We start from the raw sequence: 15932 nt of genomic DNA, 5'->3' as shown, positions 1-15932 counted from the left end.
ACTCAATTGGTTTTCTTACTTCTAGATTTACAGTCAATGGCCCACAAGTATTACCTCTGCAGCTGTGCAATTTCTTGACTAATGTCATCTAGTTCCTTCACCCCTGTAAATTCTCCTGATCCAACAGAACTTGAACTATCCTGTTAGGAACAAAACAGCCTATTAGAACAGAGCTGTGACAGATCTTCCTTTACAAAGGCTGAAGACAAAGGTGGGACACAATTTTCTTGCACAATTCCATCATGCAAAGAGCAAGAATCAAAGACCACAAGTGCAAAGAGAGAGGAGAAGGTATAGAAAGAAACTCTGAGTTCTAAGCAGGGTGCACAAACAATTCTGCAATGTTACTGTTACTCACACGACGCATTTCTGTTAGTGCTGAGATTTCAGTTCCTACAGGAGTCAAGTAACCTGACAGAGTCTATAGAAAAAGGATACAGGAAAAAACTTAAAAGGACTAGAGCAATGGCAACAACAGAAATATATTTACAGACTCAAAAGCTGGCTAGGAAAAGTAGAAAAGTAATGGAAAATGCTACTTAATTTACAGAAAAGGTGAACACACAGACGTGCCAAAAGTGTTCCTTAATAGAAGTTTCAGAAACACAGAGCCACGCTATTAAGAAAAGGAACAAATAACATTCAGTATAAGATCCAATGCTTTCATGATCAATAATATCTTATTTACAGTGACGGACACTGGATTACAGACTGCTATGCTACAAAGATAAGCCAACCACCAATTCCCAGAAGCTCATTACCCTCCAGATTCCCATTAGGAGAATTTCACATTTTCATGGGAGGAATTTGGTCCTGGCCACAGCCAGAGCCAGACTACTAAAAGTCTTCCGGCACTTCCTAAGGAAGGCTTTTTTTTAAAAAAACAACCAACTACTTTGTGACAAAGGAGTATTTTTCCAGTTCAGCTTTTCTCAGTTATTAATGAAATGTTACTGCCTTGTTTTGACATTTTTGTCAATTTTGAAATGCAAAAGGAAACATCACTAAAATGAGGAAAAAAAAGCCATTCTTTACCATCACACTGCAAAACATAAACATTACGAAATTAATACTCATGGACCATTTCAATCAAGGCACACAAGCTCTGTGCATCCACAAATAAGCCACTACTTACCTGTATGGGCGTATTCCTCTCTGTGGGAGGGATCATATCTGGGGACAACACTTGTGGAGGATCGATCCCTTTACTGACCTTCTGTTGAATGAGATACATTGCTAGTGCAAACTGATCTTTGCTTAGCTTTCCTATCTGTCTTGTATCTGCCAAAGCCCTGGTAAAAAACAGATCATACTTATAAACAAGGAAACTACTCTTCTTTACCAAAAAGTCTGAAATAAAAAAAGCATACGTGAATTTCTTTTGATTCAGCCCCATCACAGCTTGTTTATTGCAGTGAAAAAGCTCCATAGAGCAATTTCTATCAGGCATATTGGACTGAATAGAAGAACATTATGCTGACAAAATCTTCAGAACACCAGAACTGCAAAAAACAATCACAGTTCAGTCTGATCTACACCCCTCTCCCAGGACAGCCCAGTGAGAATCTATTTCTCTCTTGATTTTCCATACAGCCCACATCATAATCCTGCAACAGGACAAGCAAATGAGGCTGATGGCTTTTTCTTTTGTTTTTTTTTTGAGTCATTTTAGTGTTAAGATTACGATTCTGAATGGATCAACTGCCTTCCCAGACCAGTGAGATGCAAAAATACAGCTACTAGAGAATTCTTACCATATATGTGCTAGGAGATTCTGAGACAGACCTGAATGCATAAAAATGTCCTTTACTTCTTGGCCACTCACAAAACCATCCATATCTGTGTCTGTTTTTACGAAAATGTCATCGTATCGCACTTTCTCAGACATTGGCACGACCCAATTCACAGATGGCTGTAAACAAAAAAGTTCCAGACTTCAGTAAAAAGGCTGAAGGAGTCAAAAGACAGCGAGAGCAGAGCGCACAGCGTTCTTCAGCATCGCAAGTGCTGAATGTATCTTGCACAAACTAATCTGATGGCAAACAATTTCTTCCCTTTTCCCATGAATCTTTCAGCTGAATACTACCTGAATTAATAAATACTAAGAAAGAGTTATTCATCAGCTGAAAAATGCTAATTCTTTGCAAATACAGACCCAGCTACCTTCACACAGGAATTTTAGAAGGCAGATTAATTATTTTTATTTTTTTAATTATAGAAAACCTTTCTATGGAACGTGAAAATTCTCCATTAAGATTTGCTACGCCTCATGTTCACGTAACTAAAATTCACATGCTCTTCTTCCATTCTCTGGCCATTTTCTCCACTCAAAAAACCTTGTATTTTCAGAATGCTTACACAAGGAAGCAATTCCCCTCTCCTTTCCATCCCCCTCTTCACTTTACTGATATGGAAGGAAAAAAAAGAAAAATCACACCTGTGCTTGTTTGATGCTGTGCTTGGGAGACAAACTGCCCGTGCTGTTCAGACTGTTTACGCTACCATGAGATGGGGTAGAACGCAGGCTGTCTTTTGGAGGAGGACTTGCAGGGAGAACAGGAACTGCACCAGGAAAGACAGGTGTCTTCTTTCTTTTAGAAGGTGGTATGAGAGAAGGGGGTAACAGTGAAGGAACTGGCTCTTTCTCGAGAGCTCTATAAACCAAATGCATTGCCTGCAAAGGCAAAGAGGTCAGATATAATGTTAACAATGAAAAAAAAAAAAAAAAGCAATGAGATTTTCCAGTATCAGCAGTTTATGTATTAGTAAAACAAAGACAGTAAGATTAGAGAGAGAGACAAGCCAGAGAAGAACATGATTGTGAATGTTATTATAAAAACGTTGATCTTGATGACACAGGCAAGAGTTCAAAAGGATTGAGAAAGACCATAAGTGCACGTGAATGATTTGGATCATGAAACAGAACGCAGCAGAGCAAAGCTGCAACACCCAGGTAACAGCAGAGCGATTGGCTCTAGCAGATGCACTATGAATTGAAGATATAAAGCAACCTACCACAGCGAATTCATCTTTGTCCAAGTGACCATCTTTATCAATATCACTGAGATCCCAGACCTGCGGCATTTATGATAAAAACAAGTTACATTCTGTGCCTTTGATATCAGCTGTCAAATATTAAGCATGCCTTCTAACAGCTTCTAACACATTTTGGTGAAAACAGCATCACATTAGATCTAGCTGTGATTCTCTTGTGAAACAGACTGGTTTGGAGTTTTCTGGCAATGTCAATCAAATATTTTGTGGAAACATTGGCTCTAATAAGTCCAGCACATAAGAGATGTATGTTTTTCATCTTCCTGTGTTGCAATTAAAGATTCATCAAACTACAAACATCCAGGGATGTTTTTGTGATTCCCCAGATGGTGTATGCTGACATATCATCCCAGTTTGCTTTGTAAGAAAGTTAAGACACTTTAGAAAAGTCAATATTTCTCATTTGCATTTCACTTCAAAAGTCTGCTTTCCGTTTCAGTCAAAAAACATGGCCAGCCCTCAGAATTTTCTGCAAGAGAATTTAAGCATCTGTCAACTTTATTTCATTATTAATGTCAAGTACAGACAATGACTTACACAGAAAGGTGCAAAATGTTGAGTGTTCTAACACCTGGCCATGCCTGGACACTGTCCAACCAATTATTCTGAGTGCACAGATTGCCAGACTGAGGCTCCACCATCTGACCTCTGCTCCTGGCTTTTTCACTGTGTGTCCACACAAATTTAGGACACTTGATTTATGTCCCTTGCCCATTTAGCCCCTCTCCTATCCCATGTACAAACTCCTCTGAACACAAGTAAGCTTCCTGCATTTCTGTCACTAAAGTAACACAATCAAATATGAAGAGTTCCAAGATTGCTTCACAATATTCAAGTGCGGAATTAAAACAAAACATACTCAGATTTTGTAGACAATATATTGAGTTCTTCCTGAAGACACTGGAGTATATGATAATGCAGATACAGCTCTTACACACAATGTATAAATTCTCCATCATATCAACACGCAAAGAGAACACTAAGGAACACACTTTAAACTGAAGCGGAAAAACGCTTTAAGGTCTGTTGCTTTTGCAAATACAGAATGGATGCACTGAACTCAGAACTATTTATAAATACATGTGAAAAAAATACTTGGCAATTTCACAGCTACAATGAACTAAGATGCTGTAAAGTGCTCTCCTGTACAAACAGTAGACAGATTTAATGGTATGGCTAACAACTTGCATTTGGAAAAGTGACAAAACAGTGGAATCCAATGTTATAAAAGCTATTAGGGTTTAGAAGAAAGTGATTTGTTGTTGTTTTTTTCCTCGTTTGTGCTTAATACAACCACAGTCAAAATTTCTACCTCTTAAAATGAACAGGGAGATAATGGAACCAATCTACTCAGGGGCCCAAATTACTATTATTATTCTAAACGGATGACTTCAGACACTACTTAACATTCCTACTTTTTAGCATGCACTTGATGTAAAATCCAGCTAAAAGCCTATTTATGTTGATAAATTACACTTTAATATTAAACACTGCAGGTAAGAGAAGCTAAATAGAGAATAGCTAAATCTAAACAGCATACTTACCCTTCCTAGGATATCAAGAGGTAGCTTTGAATTCATCAGAACTGGTTTTACTTTGTCTCCTGAAAGTAAACCATTTACTGGCAAAAGGCTTTCAAAAATACCATCAAACTTTGCTTTTTCTTCCACCTAGTTGGTAAGAAATAGCCTGAATAAGTAAAAAAGTGTGCCTGCGTGAGTGTTGAAAATGAGATCTTGCAAGAAATTAAGACTGGACAGTAAAGCATTCATTCTAAATTTCCAAGCTTTCTTGCAAGTGCTGCCCTGATGGTGGAGCTTAGTTTCAAGGCTAAGGATGTGATATCTAAGAGATTTTAGCATGCAGTGTAGAAAATACATTTCTACGGTGTTCTGAAAGGACAACAAATTCTGATTACGACACTCCTGATAAGACTTTAAACCAACTAAGAACTGCTTGTTCCAAAAGATCAGCTTCCCACTTAATGGTACAACATATAAGTGAAAGATCACATTAGAAGCCATTTTGGAAAACGTTTGCAACTGCAAAGCAAGTAAACGCAAATATTCCAATGCTGCTATCACAAGCTACTTTATTCCAATGACATATATTGTGTATTATCACTAAATACTACGTGAACTCAAGCTTTAAATTAATTCTTCAGGATGAATTTGCTGAAATGCTTCACTGTTCTCAGTGGGGTTCCTTATACAAGCATCAAAGTGCCTACTATTAGGATTCTGGGAGAAATCCAGGCAGAAGATCAAAATTCACTCTGTCTTAAAAACATCACACCTGGGATCGTCACAGGCTTGTTTAATACTTAATTCAACTGTAAGCTCAATATTCTTTACCACACACAGGTCTGCCATCAAGGAAGGACTTTTGAAATGGGAAATATATTTGATATCAAATTCTCTCACTGGGAACACCAGAGACAAGGAAAACATTTAGAGAATGAATGGAATGTGTTGTCTTTCACACTTACCCTAACAGCCCAGTGAGTCTCTGTTGAAGGCGGGGTGATCAGCAAGGGACTGCTGGTGTCATGCTAAAATGAAAGTTTTATTTTTATTTATACACACACACACAGAAAGAGGCGAAGCTGTAGTCATGCCCATTGCTATTCACTGTTGTTGACACAGTTCAAAAACCATCTCCCCCCTCCCCATAAACGGAGGTTTTAGCCACATCAGCTTAAAAGCACGGAACGAGCTGACTGCAGTGAAACTTGCACTGACTTTGCAGCCCAGGATGGGGCTGGAACTTCACAGGAAGACAGAACAGTGGCAGATGTGCTGTGAAATACTCTGATGGCAACCTGAAGTCTGAAAACCATGATGTTTATAAAACAGATGATTTATAAAACTACTTCAGCTGAAGCTTTACTTCTCATGCAATATATGCAAACATTCAGGTATGTATTACTTACAAATTTAGGAGGTGGCACAGTCAAGTTCAGGCTGCTCAGGTTAACCTCATGGCCGTTCTGTGCGCACGCTACGAGGCGCAATGCCACATAGAAGCCCTACAAACAATAGTGCTTTCTATTAAAATAAGCAGCCAGTTTAACTCACCAGCTCCAATAATCCATTCAGGGTTTTACCAGCAGCATACACATGACCCCGAGTAAAGCACGGAAACAACAGATGTGCAGCCCCATGCAGTCACTGCACTGCAGCAATACCTCACTGCTTTCAGAAGAGATTCAGAAAAGACTTTGTAGTGACATGGAACAAGGAGTAAAAATCTTCAAAGCTGGTTTTTAAGGGCTGCCTCATAACTATTTTTAACTTTTTTTGCTTAAGAATTAATAACATTCAGAAAACAAACCAACAACGCTCCATAGGTACACATAACTAGAGCATGTGTTATTCCAAGTCATTCAAATAATGCCAGTACAAGAACGATTTCTAAAACAGATCCTAAAACTATAGTTTGTATTTATTACTCTCAGTGACTGTGTGTCTACGTATCACACATTGATTATTGAGAAAACAGGAGGAGCAGAAAACAAGAACTAACTTCTCCAGCAGCCTCACTGAATAATATACTTGAACATCAGCAGCACCAAAAAACGAAAAAGATCATCTTGTAAACGAAAATTTAGAGAGGGGAAAAAAAAAGCTAAGGGGAATTACTGTGGATATCAGGGTTTTCTGGAATCAAGGCTCCACTGTAGAAGGCAATGTAAGAGGTTAACAGGAACGTTTTATTTACCTGTTTATCCAAGTACCCTTTACCTTCTGGATCAGCCAAATCCCATATCTGTGGAGATACAAATTAAAAGCCATTGAAACTTTAAAATCAAATTTAACTCAGCTCAACAATTCATGCTATATGCCTTTTCAAACTGTTAATTGCAACTGCCAAGTTATGAAATACAGTTCTATTTAATTCTCAAATTAACAACAAAAACGTGACAGCAGAGACAAGTTTTCCTCACAGATCCCTACAAAGCCCAGAAAAGACCCTGAATTCTTGGCAGCCTGTGGTTAACCTGGAGGTCAAAGGATCCGATTCACACTCCATCTCACCTGCTTTCATTCACCCCTTCTGCTCAGTCTTAGCTGCAGTGAAACAAATGCACAGATAATTACTGCAAACATTGCCTCGTTCCTCCAACTCACCTTTCCAAGGACAATATCAGACAGACCAGACTTCTTAAGAAACAGCGCAGCTTCGCTTGCCCCAACTCTCCCCGTGTATGTTGGATCTACCTGGAAGACAGAGGTTTGCCTTCAACTGAAGGATGCCATGTAAGCAGAGACAAGAAACGAAATGTCTTATTCATGCTTCTGTAACACCTTATATGGCTCCACTCAGTGGAAAGGATTTACAGAAGTTTAGCGTGGGAGAGAGGGGAAGGAAATTGTGCTTCAATCTCCTCAAACTTACCTGTTTGTAATAAGTTTCGTACAGTGGAATCCCAGCAGAAAACTGAAAAACAAGAGGGATGATAAGAAAATAATGAACTGCAATCAAAGACTGCCTGCATTTAGTGACCACAAGAAAAATAAAAAGCACATAGTACCCTGTGCAGTATTTTTATCAAAAAATGCATATTTTTAAAGAGTTCAGGAAAAAAGTGAACACCAGGGTTTATTACCAAATGTCATAATTCCCTGGCAATGTTGTTTGAAGATTTCAGCTTGGTGCTACCACTGCATTACACAAAAGCAGCAAACACAAAGGCGTGTTCTTGGCGTACCAAAAGGGCAGACTTCTCTCCCCGAGGTTCCAAGGAAATGAGAACTGCAATTCCTAAAGAGGAGAAGCCCCAAACACAACTCCTACAACAGAGAGACAAGTCCTAGCTGTGCAGCAGTTACACCTCCTCACTGTTCTCCAGCATTGCTACCAACAGCAAAAATACTACAATCCAACCACTGTCTGAAACAAAGTCACCCCTCATGGCAGCCAAAGGCCTTTAAAGGCAAACAACAAAACAACCCAATAAAAAAGTTAATGACTGAGATGCAGAGGTGTTGAAACATCCCAAAGTGCGCCTGGGACGACGGCTCTCCACCTGCAGGACATTACTCAGACACCCAACAAAGGATTCCTTCATTCACTGTCACCTCCCAACCTCCACCTTCCTCCTGATCACCCAAGCTGGCTTCTGGATGTTCTGCCCACACCGAGAAGGGAGAGAGAAATATCACAAAATAAAATGAAGACTGATGAAGAGGAGGAAACGTCATGTTACACAGAGAATCTTCCCATATGCTTAAAGTAAACAGGGCAAATCTTAATTTAAGGAGCTATCCAATATGACTACCCTTGTTCATTAGAAGTGGACACTGAGCTCTCTGAATGCCAATTATTCTACTGGGCTAGCACAATTTTCAGAACTTTCTTAAACATGTTAAACGTTCTCCATTTAAACCCATCAGCAAAGGAAGCCACTGCATTCTGCACACCACCAGATGCCCTTGCTCTTCCAGAAGCAGGACAAGAGTTTCAGAAGAAAGCCGTGGCCATAACTCATAAGCCTGACTCATCCTTCTGCTAGCTAAACGAACAGCATGGATAAGCTCTGTGTTCCTGTCCAGAGTAGGAAACGCATCACTCAAAGATGAGGAAATAGGAAACAGTCTGTCCGACTCTGAATAAAACATGGTATGCTTTAGCCAGCTGCACCCAGCCCGACACCTCCCACTTCTTGAGAGCCCAGAGCAGCCACAGCCAGCTACAAGCTCCTCCAACCGATTTGGCTAACATCCTAGAGAACTGGATTCATCCCAGATAGAGCAAACCACTCCGGCAGCAGCGTGGAATGATCTCACCCGATCACCAGACATTCCTCCCATCTTCATTTGATACTGCCAGCCTTGACATACAGCTGACTTACCTGACAGAGGAGGCAGGAATCCAGGGTGATGCGCTTAATGCTGAGAGGTTTCACACACAGCAGTGTGAATGCACCCAAGTGCTGCTGGAAGCACTTTATCACTCCACTCTCTACTTGCACTATTTTACAAAGATTAAGCTTTTCTGACCGATTTACCTAAATGACTGCATCTTTGTGATGAAGCAGACCAGACAAAATGGGCTCAAGTGACAAAAATAGCAGAGCTGCATATCTACCCATCACACTACGCAGCACACGCTCACGTCTCTACGTCCTTTAACACAGACCTGAGAAAAAGGCCGCAGTAAGCTGCTGCCATCAGAACAGTTACCAAACTAATTAGTTTAGCAGTATTAGTAAACTAATACTAAACCAGTTCCTAGCAGCCCTCTTTGCTGAGGTCGCATCAGGGCCACAAAGGGCACTGCATCAGATGAGCCATTTGCTTTGTGCCCTCCTGCTTCACAACTTTCTTCTGGCTGCTCTCATCACATCACACAGTGGATGAGAACAGGTACTTTGAAAGGGGAAAACCAACTGTCCCACAGAGATGAAAGCCAAAAGACGACAACTGCTGCCCCAGAAAGATTACCTTTGCCTTGATTCCACCTGCTGAGTACCCTGAGCTGCCTCAGAGGACAGATTGACAGCACTGTTCCAACATCTCTAATGCAACTGTACATAACTTTCAAAGGTTGTAAGTCAAACACACCCAGCAGAGTGGAAAGACTAGAGATAAGGTGACCAAATATTCAAGATAATAAAGTTATCAAAGGTAAATCAAAACCAGTTTCCATTGTTACTTCACACGAGGAGTGATTTTAGGCGCTGGCTCTCAAACTTTGTGCACAGCCATCTTAGCCAAGGACAGCTGAGACTTGTTAAGCACTGTGCATGCTGCAGGCTAGACATCTGAATTGTCTTTCCTAAAAGCAGAACGTCATAGAACAGGAAGAACACTGTAATTAAATTCATGTATTAAAACAAATATAGCTAAATGCTTTCACATGTCTCAGCTGCACATGTTGCTTGTGGCTCCTAGCATGCTGCCATCAACATTCTTATATCTGAGCGAATGCACTGCAACACAATGGATGTGTAATCCCTCCTATTCCTTTTAATACCAGTTCTGGCATTTGTTATAACAAGCAGATATCTTTGCAGTAATCATGAAATTGAGACCATTACCAGAGGAAGTTTATTCATTTCCAGCAAAATTCTGTTTCTGCCCTCAGCACAGCTTCCAATGAATTCATTGTAAAATAACGCCAGAATAGCAGATGTGTTCACAGAATATATTCACAAGGGCTCTTTTTTTCCTCAAGACAATGTACTATGTTATACAACAGAAAATACGATTGATAGCATCAGAATTCACACAATCTCCAGTAAAAGAAACACTCGATGCGTTTTTACCCGTGTACAACAACAAACCCTTTCAAATCCAGAGGCCGTTTTACATACACGTTTGGCAACACTTTGCTTCACTCGAAAACTGTCAACAATTTGCACACTTGCGGATGTACTGGATCTTTCTGAATGTCCACTTAATGACAAAATGTTAATCAGGAGCCTTCCTGCTACCCAAAATGCTAAGAAAGCAGCGCCCTCCCTTTATAAGGGACACGGCAAATTAGTGTTACCAAACATAAGGCACTTCTATCAAAAGGTAAGGTTTTGGTGTCACAAATGACAGACCTGCGTGTGTCAGGAGTTGGGCTGGTGACCCTCGGGGGTCCCTTCCAGCTCGGGATGTTCTACGCTCCTAGGAAATTCACAACTAAGCGAAATAGCTGCATTTGCATGACGTGAATTATCAGCAGCGGTTGTTATGAATTCCTGCTTGGCCTAGCTGTGACACGAGGATGTTTTGTTCACGGGGCTCCTGTTTTCATTTGGAGAACATAAGAAAACCGAGCATCTTCACGTACAGCACAGACGTCGACCGCACCGCTCAGGCTGAAATTATTCGGGGGAAATTAAGCCAAAGAACTCTGTGACAGCAGCAGCAGCAACAGCAGCAGCACCGCCCCGCGATGTGCGGGCCGCACCTCGGCCAGCCCGCGGCTCCGGGTCCCGCTGCTGCGGAAAGCCCCGCGGCCCCGCGCCCACGGCGGCGCTGCTCGCGCACTGCGGTCGGTCCCGGCAGCCGAAGGAGACGTTAACGGCCGGAGCACCGGCCGACGGAGCGCCGCCGGCGGGCGGAGCGAAGCGGAGCGCGAGGAACGCGCGGCGCCCGGAGCCGCGCGGCCTGCAGGACGGAGCCCATCGTGCCGCCGCCCCGCCCCGCCGCGTCCCTCCGCTGCCCCGGCCGCGGGCAAACGCCGGGCCCGCGTCCCAGCACCGACCCGGCCCCAGACGCGCCTCCCGCGGCGGGAGGACCCGCACCGGGCCGGGCCCGCTCCCCGCTCCCCGCTCCCCCTTCCCCGAGCCGCGCCCGGCCGCCGGGCCCGGAACCCCTCCGCTCGCCTCAGCCTCAGCCGGGCGGGCCGGGCCGGTTACCTGCTGGCTGAGCGGGATGAGCGCCGCCATCTTCCTGCCGCCGATTCGGGCAGCGGCCGAGGCGGGGGGGTGGGGGGAGGGGCGAGCGGCGGCGGTAGGCGGAGCGGGGCGGGCCGCGGGAGGGCGGAGGAAACGGCCGAGCGGAGCCGCCTCGGAGCCCGAGCGAAGCGGGCGGGCGTTGTCTGGGCCCTGGCCCCGGCCGGAGGAGAGCAGCCACGGGAGCCGCCGCAGCTTCACGCCGTGGGGTGACGGGCAAAGCGGGGCCGGGAGCGGAGCGCCGGGAAGCGAGGCGAGGCTCTGACGAAGCGCTGAGCTGCAGGAGCCGCGTCCGAGTTCACTTTCGATTGTGTTGCACAAAACCTCGTCGAAACAAAACTTCCACCCCATTAAGCTGCCTCGGGGCTCCGATCAAACGTTCAAGTGTGAAGAACAACGCTAACAGCTGGTGCCTGCGCTCACAGAGAGCAGGAAGCAGCCTGAATGAATGCAAGATCACATAAAAACTACAGTAAGAGGGATTTGTTTAGCAAAAAGGTCAAGGATGACACCCTGCTGTTCTCCAGTAGCTGTCAAAGTTCTGCACCCCGAAGGGCCATTTAAGTTGTCTTAAAGGACAGAGGATGGGGATCAGTGCAGGAATTTGACCTCAGTTTGGTCACAGTGCCGCAGCTGAGACAAGGCCTGCACCACTCCTTTCATTCCCTCCTTACTGCATAGAGATTTGGAGAGGTAATGAAAAGTGATGGGCTCAAAGCCTGGCTTCAGATTGAACCAAATTTATAGCATTACAAACAAGAGCGGAAAGGAAAAAGCTACGCATAGAAGATGTAATTACTAGAGAGGCTTGGCAAAGCTTATCTCCAGTTTGAAGTAGGTTGTGAGAATGCTTCACGTATCTGACATGCTGAAGCCTTTAATGAAACAAAGCTTATTTTGGTATCAGCATGAATTTACATTTCATATTAAATCATCAAAAAGTCTCAAAACATCAAAATAAAATGGGTATCTTAGCACAGCTAAAATGTATTTAATAAAAGTTACCCTGTTTAATAGCTAATTTAATAACTCTATTTTTCTAAAAAGTAACTGAAAGAGTTCACAAATCTAAGATTACCACTAAAAACATCCTGTTAATACAGCTTCAATGCAGACTTCAACAAAACATCAAAGTCCTTACAGAGCGATGCGAGCATCTTTCAAACGATTACAACTCCTCTTTCTCGACAGGACTCTTCATTATTCTATCTTTCTGAGATTCGCTTTTTCCCTCTCGTTTTTTCTTAAACCATTGCTCAAAGTTTTCTTCTTCCGTGACCCTTTGTCTGTGCTGCTCCTCTTCAGCCTGCCTTATGTTCATTTCCTTTTCAGGATCCTAATGTTAAGATTTCATTTTTGTGCACCAATAGAACATAGCTCAGATTAGACAGAACTCTTAACGCGGCAATAAGAACTGAGACTGATAAGAATTTCACACATTACCTTTGTTTCTCCCCACGTTTCATCTCCAAAGTCTTCTGCATAGTCCTCATCATCTGTTATCAAGAAATTGTCAAAAATTGTGCCAGCTCTCACCTTAGAGGGAGGAAAAATAATAACAGGATGCCTCTTTATTTTCCTTTACAGTTCTATTCTGTCTTTCAACGTCTTTGTATCGCATTCAGTAGGCAGTGAACACGTTAAGAACTCCACAAGCTTTTACAGAATTTGACGAAGAAACATCTATGTTTGGAAAGCTACTTTCAACATTCAAAACAACGTGTTTTAACTTTCTTTACTGCTCTTAGGAGTGCCAAGTCTGATTGCTGGCTGGCAGGAAAGCTGAGGAATTTCTCAGAGCGGCCTCCAGAGGGCAGATTTCGTCCCATTAATCTCAGCGACTCAGGAGTACCTGAGCTGCTGGAAGCCTTAAGTCAGGTGGAGCAAATTACACTTTGCAACTCTTACACTGACTAGTTTGGACTTCTCCCTCACTTATCTGTAGAGGGTTATGAACCAACACATCTTAGAAACTTTGTCATCTTGTACATACATTTAAATAAAAGCAAGTAAAAAACACAGGCCATCTCCAGAGATCCCAAAAAAGCAGAATCTCAAAACTGTAGGGGCTGGAAGGACCTCCAGAGATCGTCTAGTCCAACCCTCTGCATAGCAGCCTCTATGGACCAGGTTGTGCAGGTCAACAGATAACACTCATATTAAAGCATAAACAAATTGCCACATGCCACATTTACGAGATATGGTTTAGTGCTTGTGGTACTAATAGGAATGGGAGGGTGGTTGGACTAGATGATCTTGCAGGTCGTTTCCAACCTTGTGATTCTGTGATGCCCAGTGAAAACTAAGTCCTTTGTTCCCCTAAAAAAGCAACTCACCTGCCAGATATCCAGTCCGATGGCGCCAATGTTTTCATAGCTGTAGATATTGCAGTCAGGTGAGTAATGCGGATTGTCGATCTGTGGATGGGGCCAAACGCCTCTATAGTCTGGGTTATCAATCTGCCTTGGCTTCCACTCTCCCTAGAACAAACCATGTATTCAGAATGCAGTTGGACAAAGAAGAGTTGAAGTGCCACAGCCAGCTAGAACTACAAGGTTATCTGTACTTTGTATAGAGGATTCTTGACCATAGGATAACTCCACTCTCCATGCACAGCATGATCCCAGTCTTCTGGTTTCTCATCACTAGTATCCATAATGTACTCAGGTTCATCCCAATCCTTTGAAGACACAGAAAGACTAACAAAATCAAAAACATGGGTAGTTCAATCCATAAAATGAATTCAGCAGGAATGAAATAATTCAATAATGCAAAATAACTACAGATTCAAACTGCTGAGTTACCTCAGGTTTGATGTCATTTGGATCATCGATGTGGGCTCGATCATCCCAATCACTGGGTTTCTTCACTGCTGGATCATTAATTTTCCTTGGTGGCAAGAAATCCAAATCGTCCTCTAAGTTGCCCAAAGCAGCCACTTCGTTATCAATTTTTACTTCATAAGTCTGGTCTGGCCTTATGATTAAAGTATACAGATGTGTATATCCATCAACCTGGGTTTTAAAGAAGGCAAACAAGATACTTTAAAAGCCTTAAGTACAGCTTATAGAAACTGCCTTGCATCAGAGTCACAATATATGCCTGCAATGGTGTGTTTTTTTCCTTCTTACATAGCCCTCTGACTGGTGATCCTAGAGTTTGATGGGAACTTGAGGTTTACTTTTGAAATCCGTGTTTACCTTACATCTGATTGGTTTCTTGATTGGATGAAGTTTATTCTTGTAATTTAAAATAACATGGACTTTCTTTGTCTCAGATCCACAAATATCTGGCCCTACAAAGAGATCATATGTTTTGTATCCTTAATTTCATTGCAGAAAAATGCAGGTTGCTATCTATAGCATAGATTGAAGGATTATGTAAAAATTATGTAATCACACCAGATACCTAACGACAAACCTTGAGATACAAGCAAAGAATTTCACTAAGTTGCATACAAATACCCTTAAGGGCAGACAACAACCTCTGCTACATTGTTTCAGGTAAAGACCTGAAATATTTGAACGCCCTTCAAGTCAGCTGAGAATTTAATGCATACTTTCAGAAATTTCAGGTATAGAACAGATAACTGCTTACAGCCACAACATTCCCATTAAAACAACTTTCTCCTGAATGTTTTTGTCATTTCCACAAATATCCTTCAGTAGCTGCACAACAGCAGTAGCAATGCTGTGCCAATGGAGAAGCAGTTACAGACTCACCAAACATGATGTAGTAAGGGGAAGCTCCACTCAGGTTCTTCTGATCCAAGTCCGAGGAAAAAATCTTTACATATCCCCCACCACAATCTATCTTCTGCTCATGTTTCACAGTATACTGAATGACCAGAGTCTTCCCTTTGTTACTAAACGGTTTAAATCGTGAGGAGATTGCATAAAACTTGGAATTTTCACTTGTTTGTAGACCTATAAAGGTATTAAGATAATATTCAAACTTACATTTCCCTCAATTTTCTTAGAAAAAAGGCCTTTTCCCCTCCCCACACACGGTGGCTCTATGCAGGCTATCCTGAGAGGGCCCCACACTGCCTCCCCGTGCCCCCAAATACCTCTGTCTCTCACAGGATCCCCGTAGAACTTCCCAGCAGAGAGCTGAAATGTGCCGAGGTCTGGCCTGGACTCAGAGCTCACCCAGCGCTTCTGCCAACCACCTGCTGGGCCGGGACCGAGAGACAGAAGGAGCGTTATAGGGCAGGGCAGGGCAGGGCAGGGCAGGGCAGGGCAGGGCTCGGCTCCTTCCCGCCCCCCCTCCCCTCAGAGCTCGCTCACCGCCCTTACGGCCAGCCACCTCATCACACCCTCACCCTCCCTCCCTTTCCCACAACCTCCGTCCAGAAACTGCTCCCGGAAATACACCGCAGTCCGGGCAGTCCCCAGCACAGCCCCAAGGAGCCCCAGCCGCAGCACAGCGCCGACTGCGCTGCTCCGGCGCCGCACTCCGGGCCCAGCCGCCATCGCTCTCACAC

General features: G+C 43.1%; 2 protein-coding genes across 2 annotated transcripts in view; both read right to left on the bottom strand.

Annotated features, from left to right (window-relative positions):
- EPS15L1 (epidermal growth factor receptor pathway substrate 15 like 1) overlaps nt 1-11440 on the bottom strand; it is a gene marked incomplete at both ends in the record, with an annotated part of 30782 nt that extends 19342 nt beyond the window's left edge. The window contains 12 exons of the mRNA XM_079546922.1: nt 55-140; nt 1136-1292; nt 1755-1912; nt 2438-2674; nt 3016-3075; nt 4599-4724; nt 5543-5605; nt 5987-6082; nt 6775-6822; nt 7185-7274; nt 7453-7494; nt 11411-11440. Coding sequence (XP_079403048.1) covers nt 55-140; nt 1136-1292; nt 1755-1912; nt 2438-2674; nt 3016-3075; nt 4599-4724; nt 5543-5605; nt 5987-6082; nt 6775-6822; nt 7185-7274; nt 7453-7494; nt 11411-11440 — 1193 coding nt within the window. The remainder of the gene's footprint in view (nt 1-54; nt 141-1135; nt 1293-1754; nt 1913-2437; nt 2675-3015; nt 3076-4598; nt 4725-5542; nt 5606-5986; nt 6083-6774; nt 6823-7184; nt 7275-7452; nt 7495-11410) is intronic.
- A 1174-nt stretch (nt 11441-12614) lies between these two features.
- CALR3 (calreticulin 3) lies at nt 12615-15921 on the bottom strand (the record flags this gene model as incomplete). Its single annotated transcript, XM_079546806.1, has 9 exons — nt 12615-12782; nt 12890-12982; nt 13783-13926; nt 14013-14126; nt 14251-14460; nt 14647-14741; nt 15169-15372; nt 15516-15617; nt 15792-15921. The coding sequence occupies 9 exons, from the start codon at nt 15919-15921 to the stop codon at nt 12615-12617; spliced, it is 1260 nt and encodes a 419-aa protein (XP_079402932.1).
- Nucleotides 15922-15932: the final 11 nt, after the last annotated feature.

This window comes from Tetrao urogallus (assembly GCF_951394365.1).
Source record: "Tetrao urogallus genome assembly, chromosome: 25".
Taxonomy (NCBI): domain Eukaryota; kingdom Metazoa; phylum Chordata; class Aves; order Galliformes; family Phasianidae; genus Tetrao; species Tetrao urogallus.
This window is presented reverse-complemented; position numbering and strand designations above follow the sequence as displayed.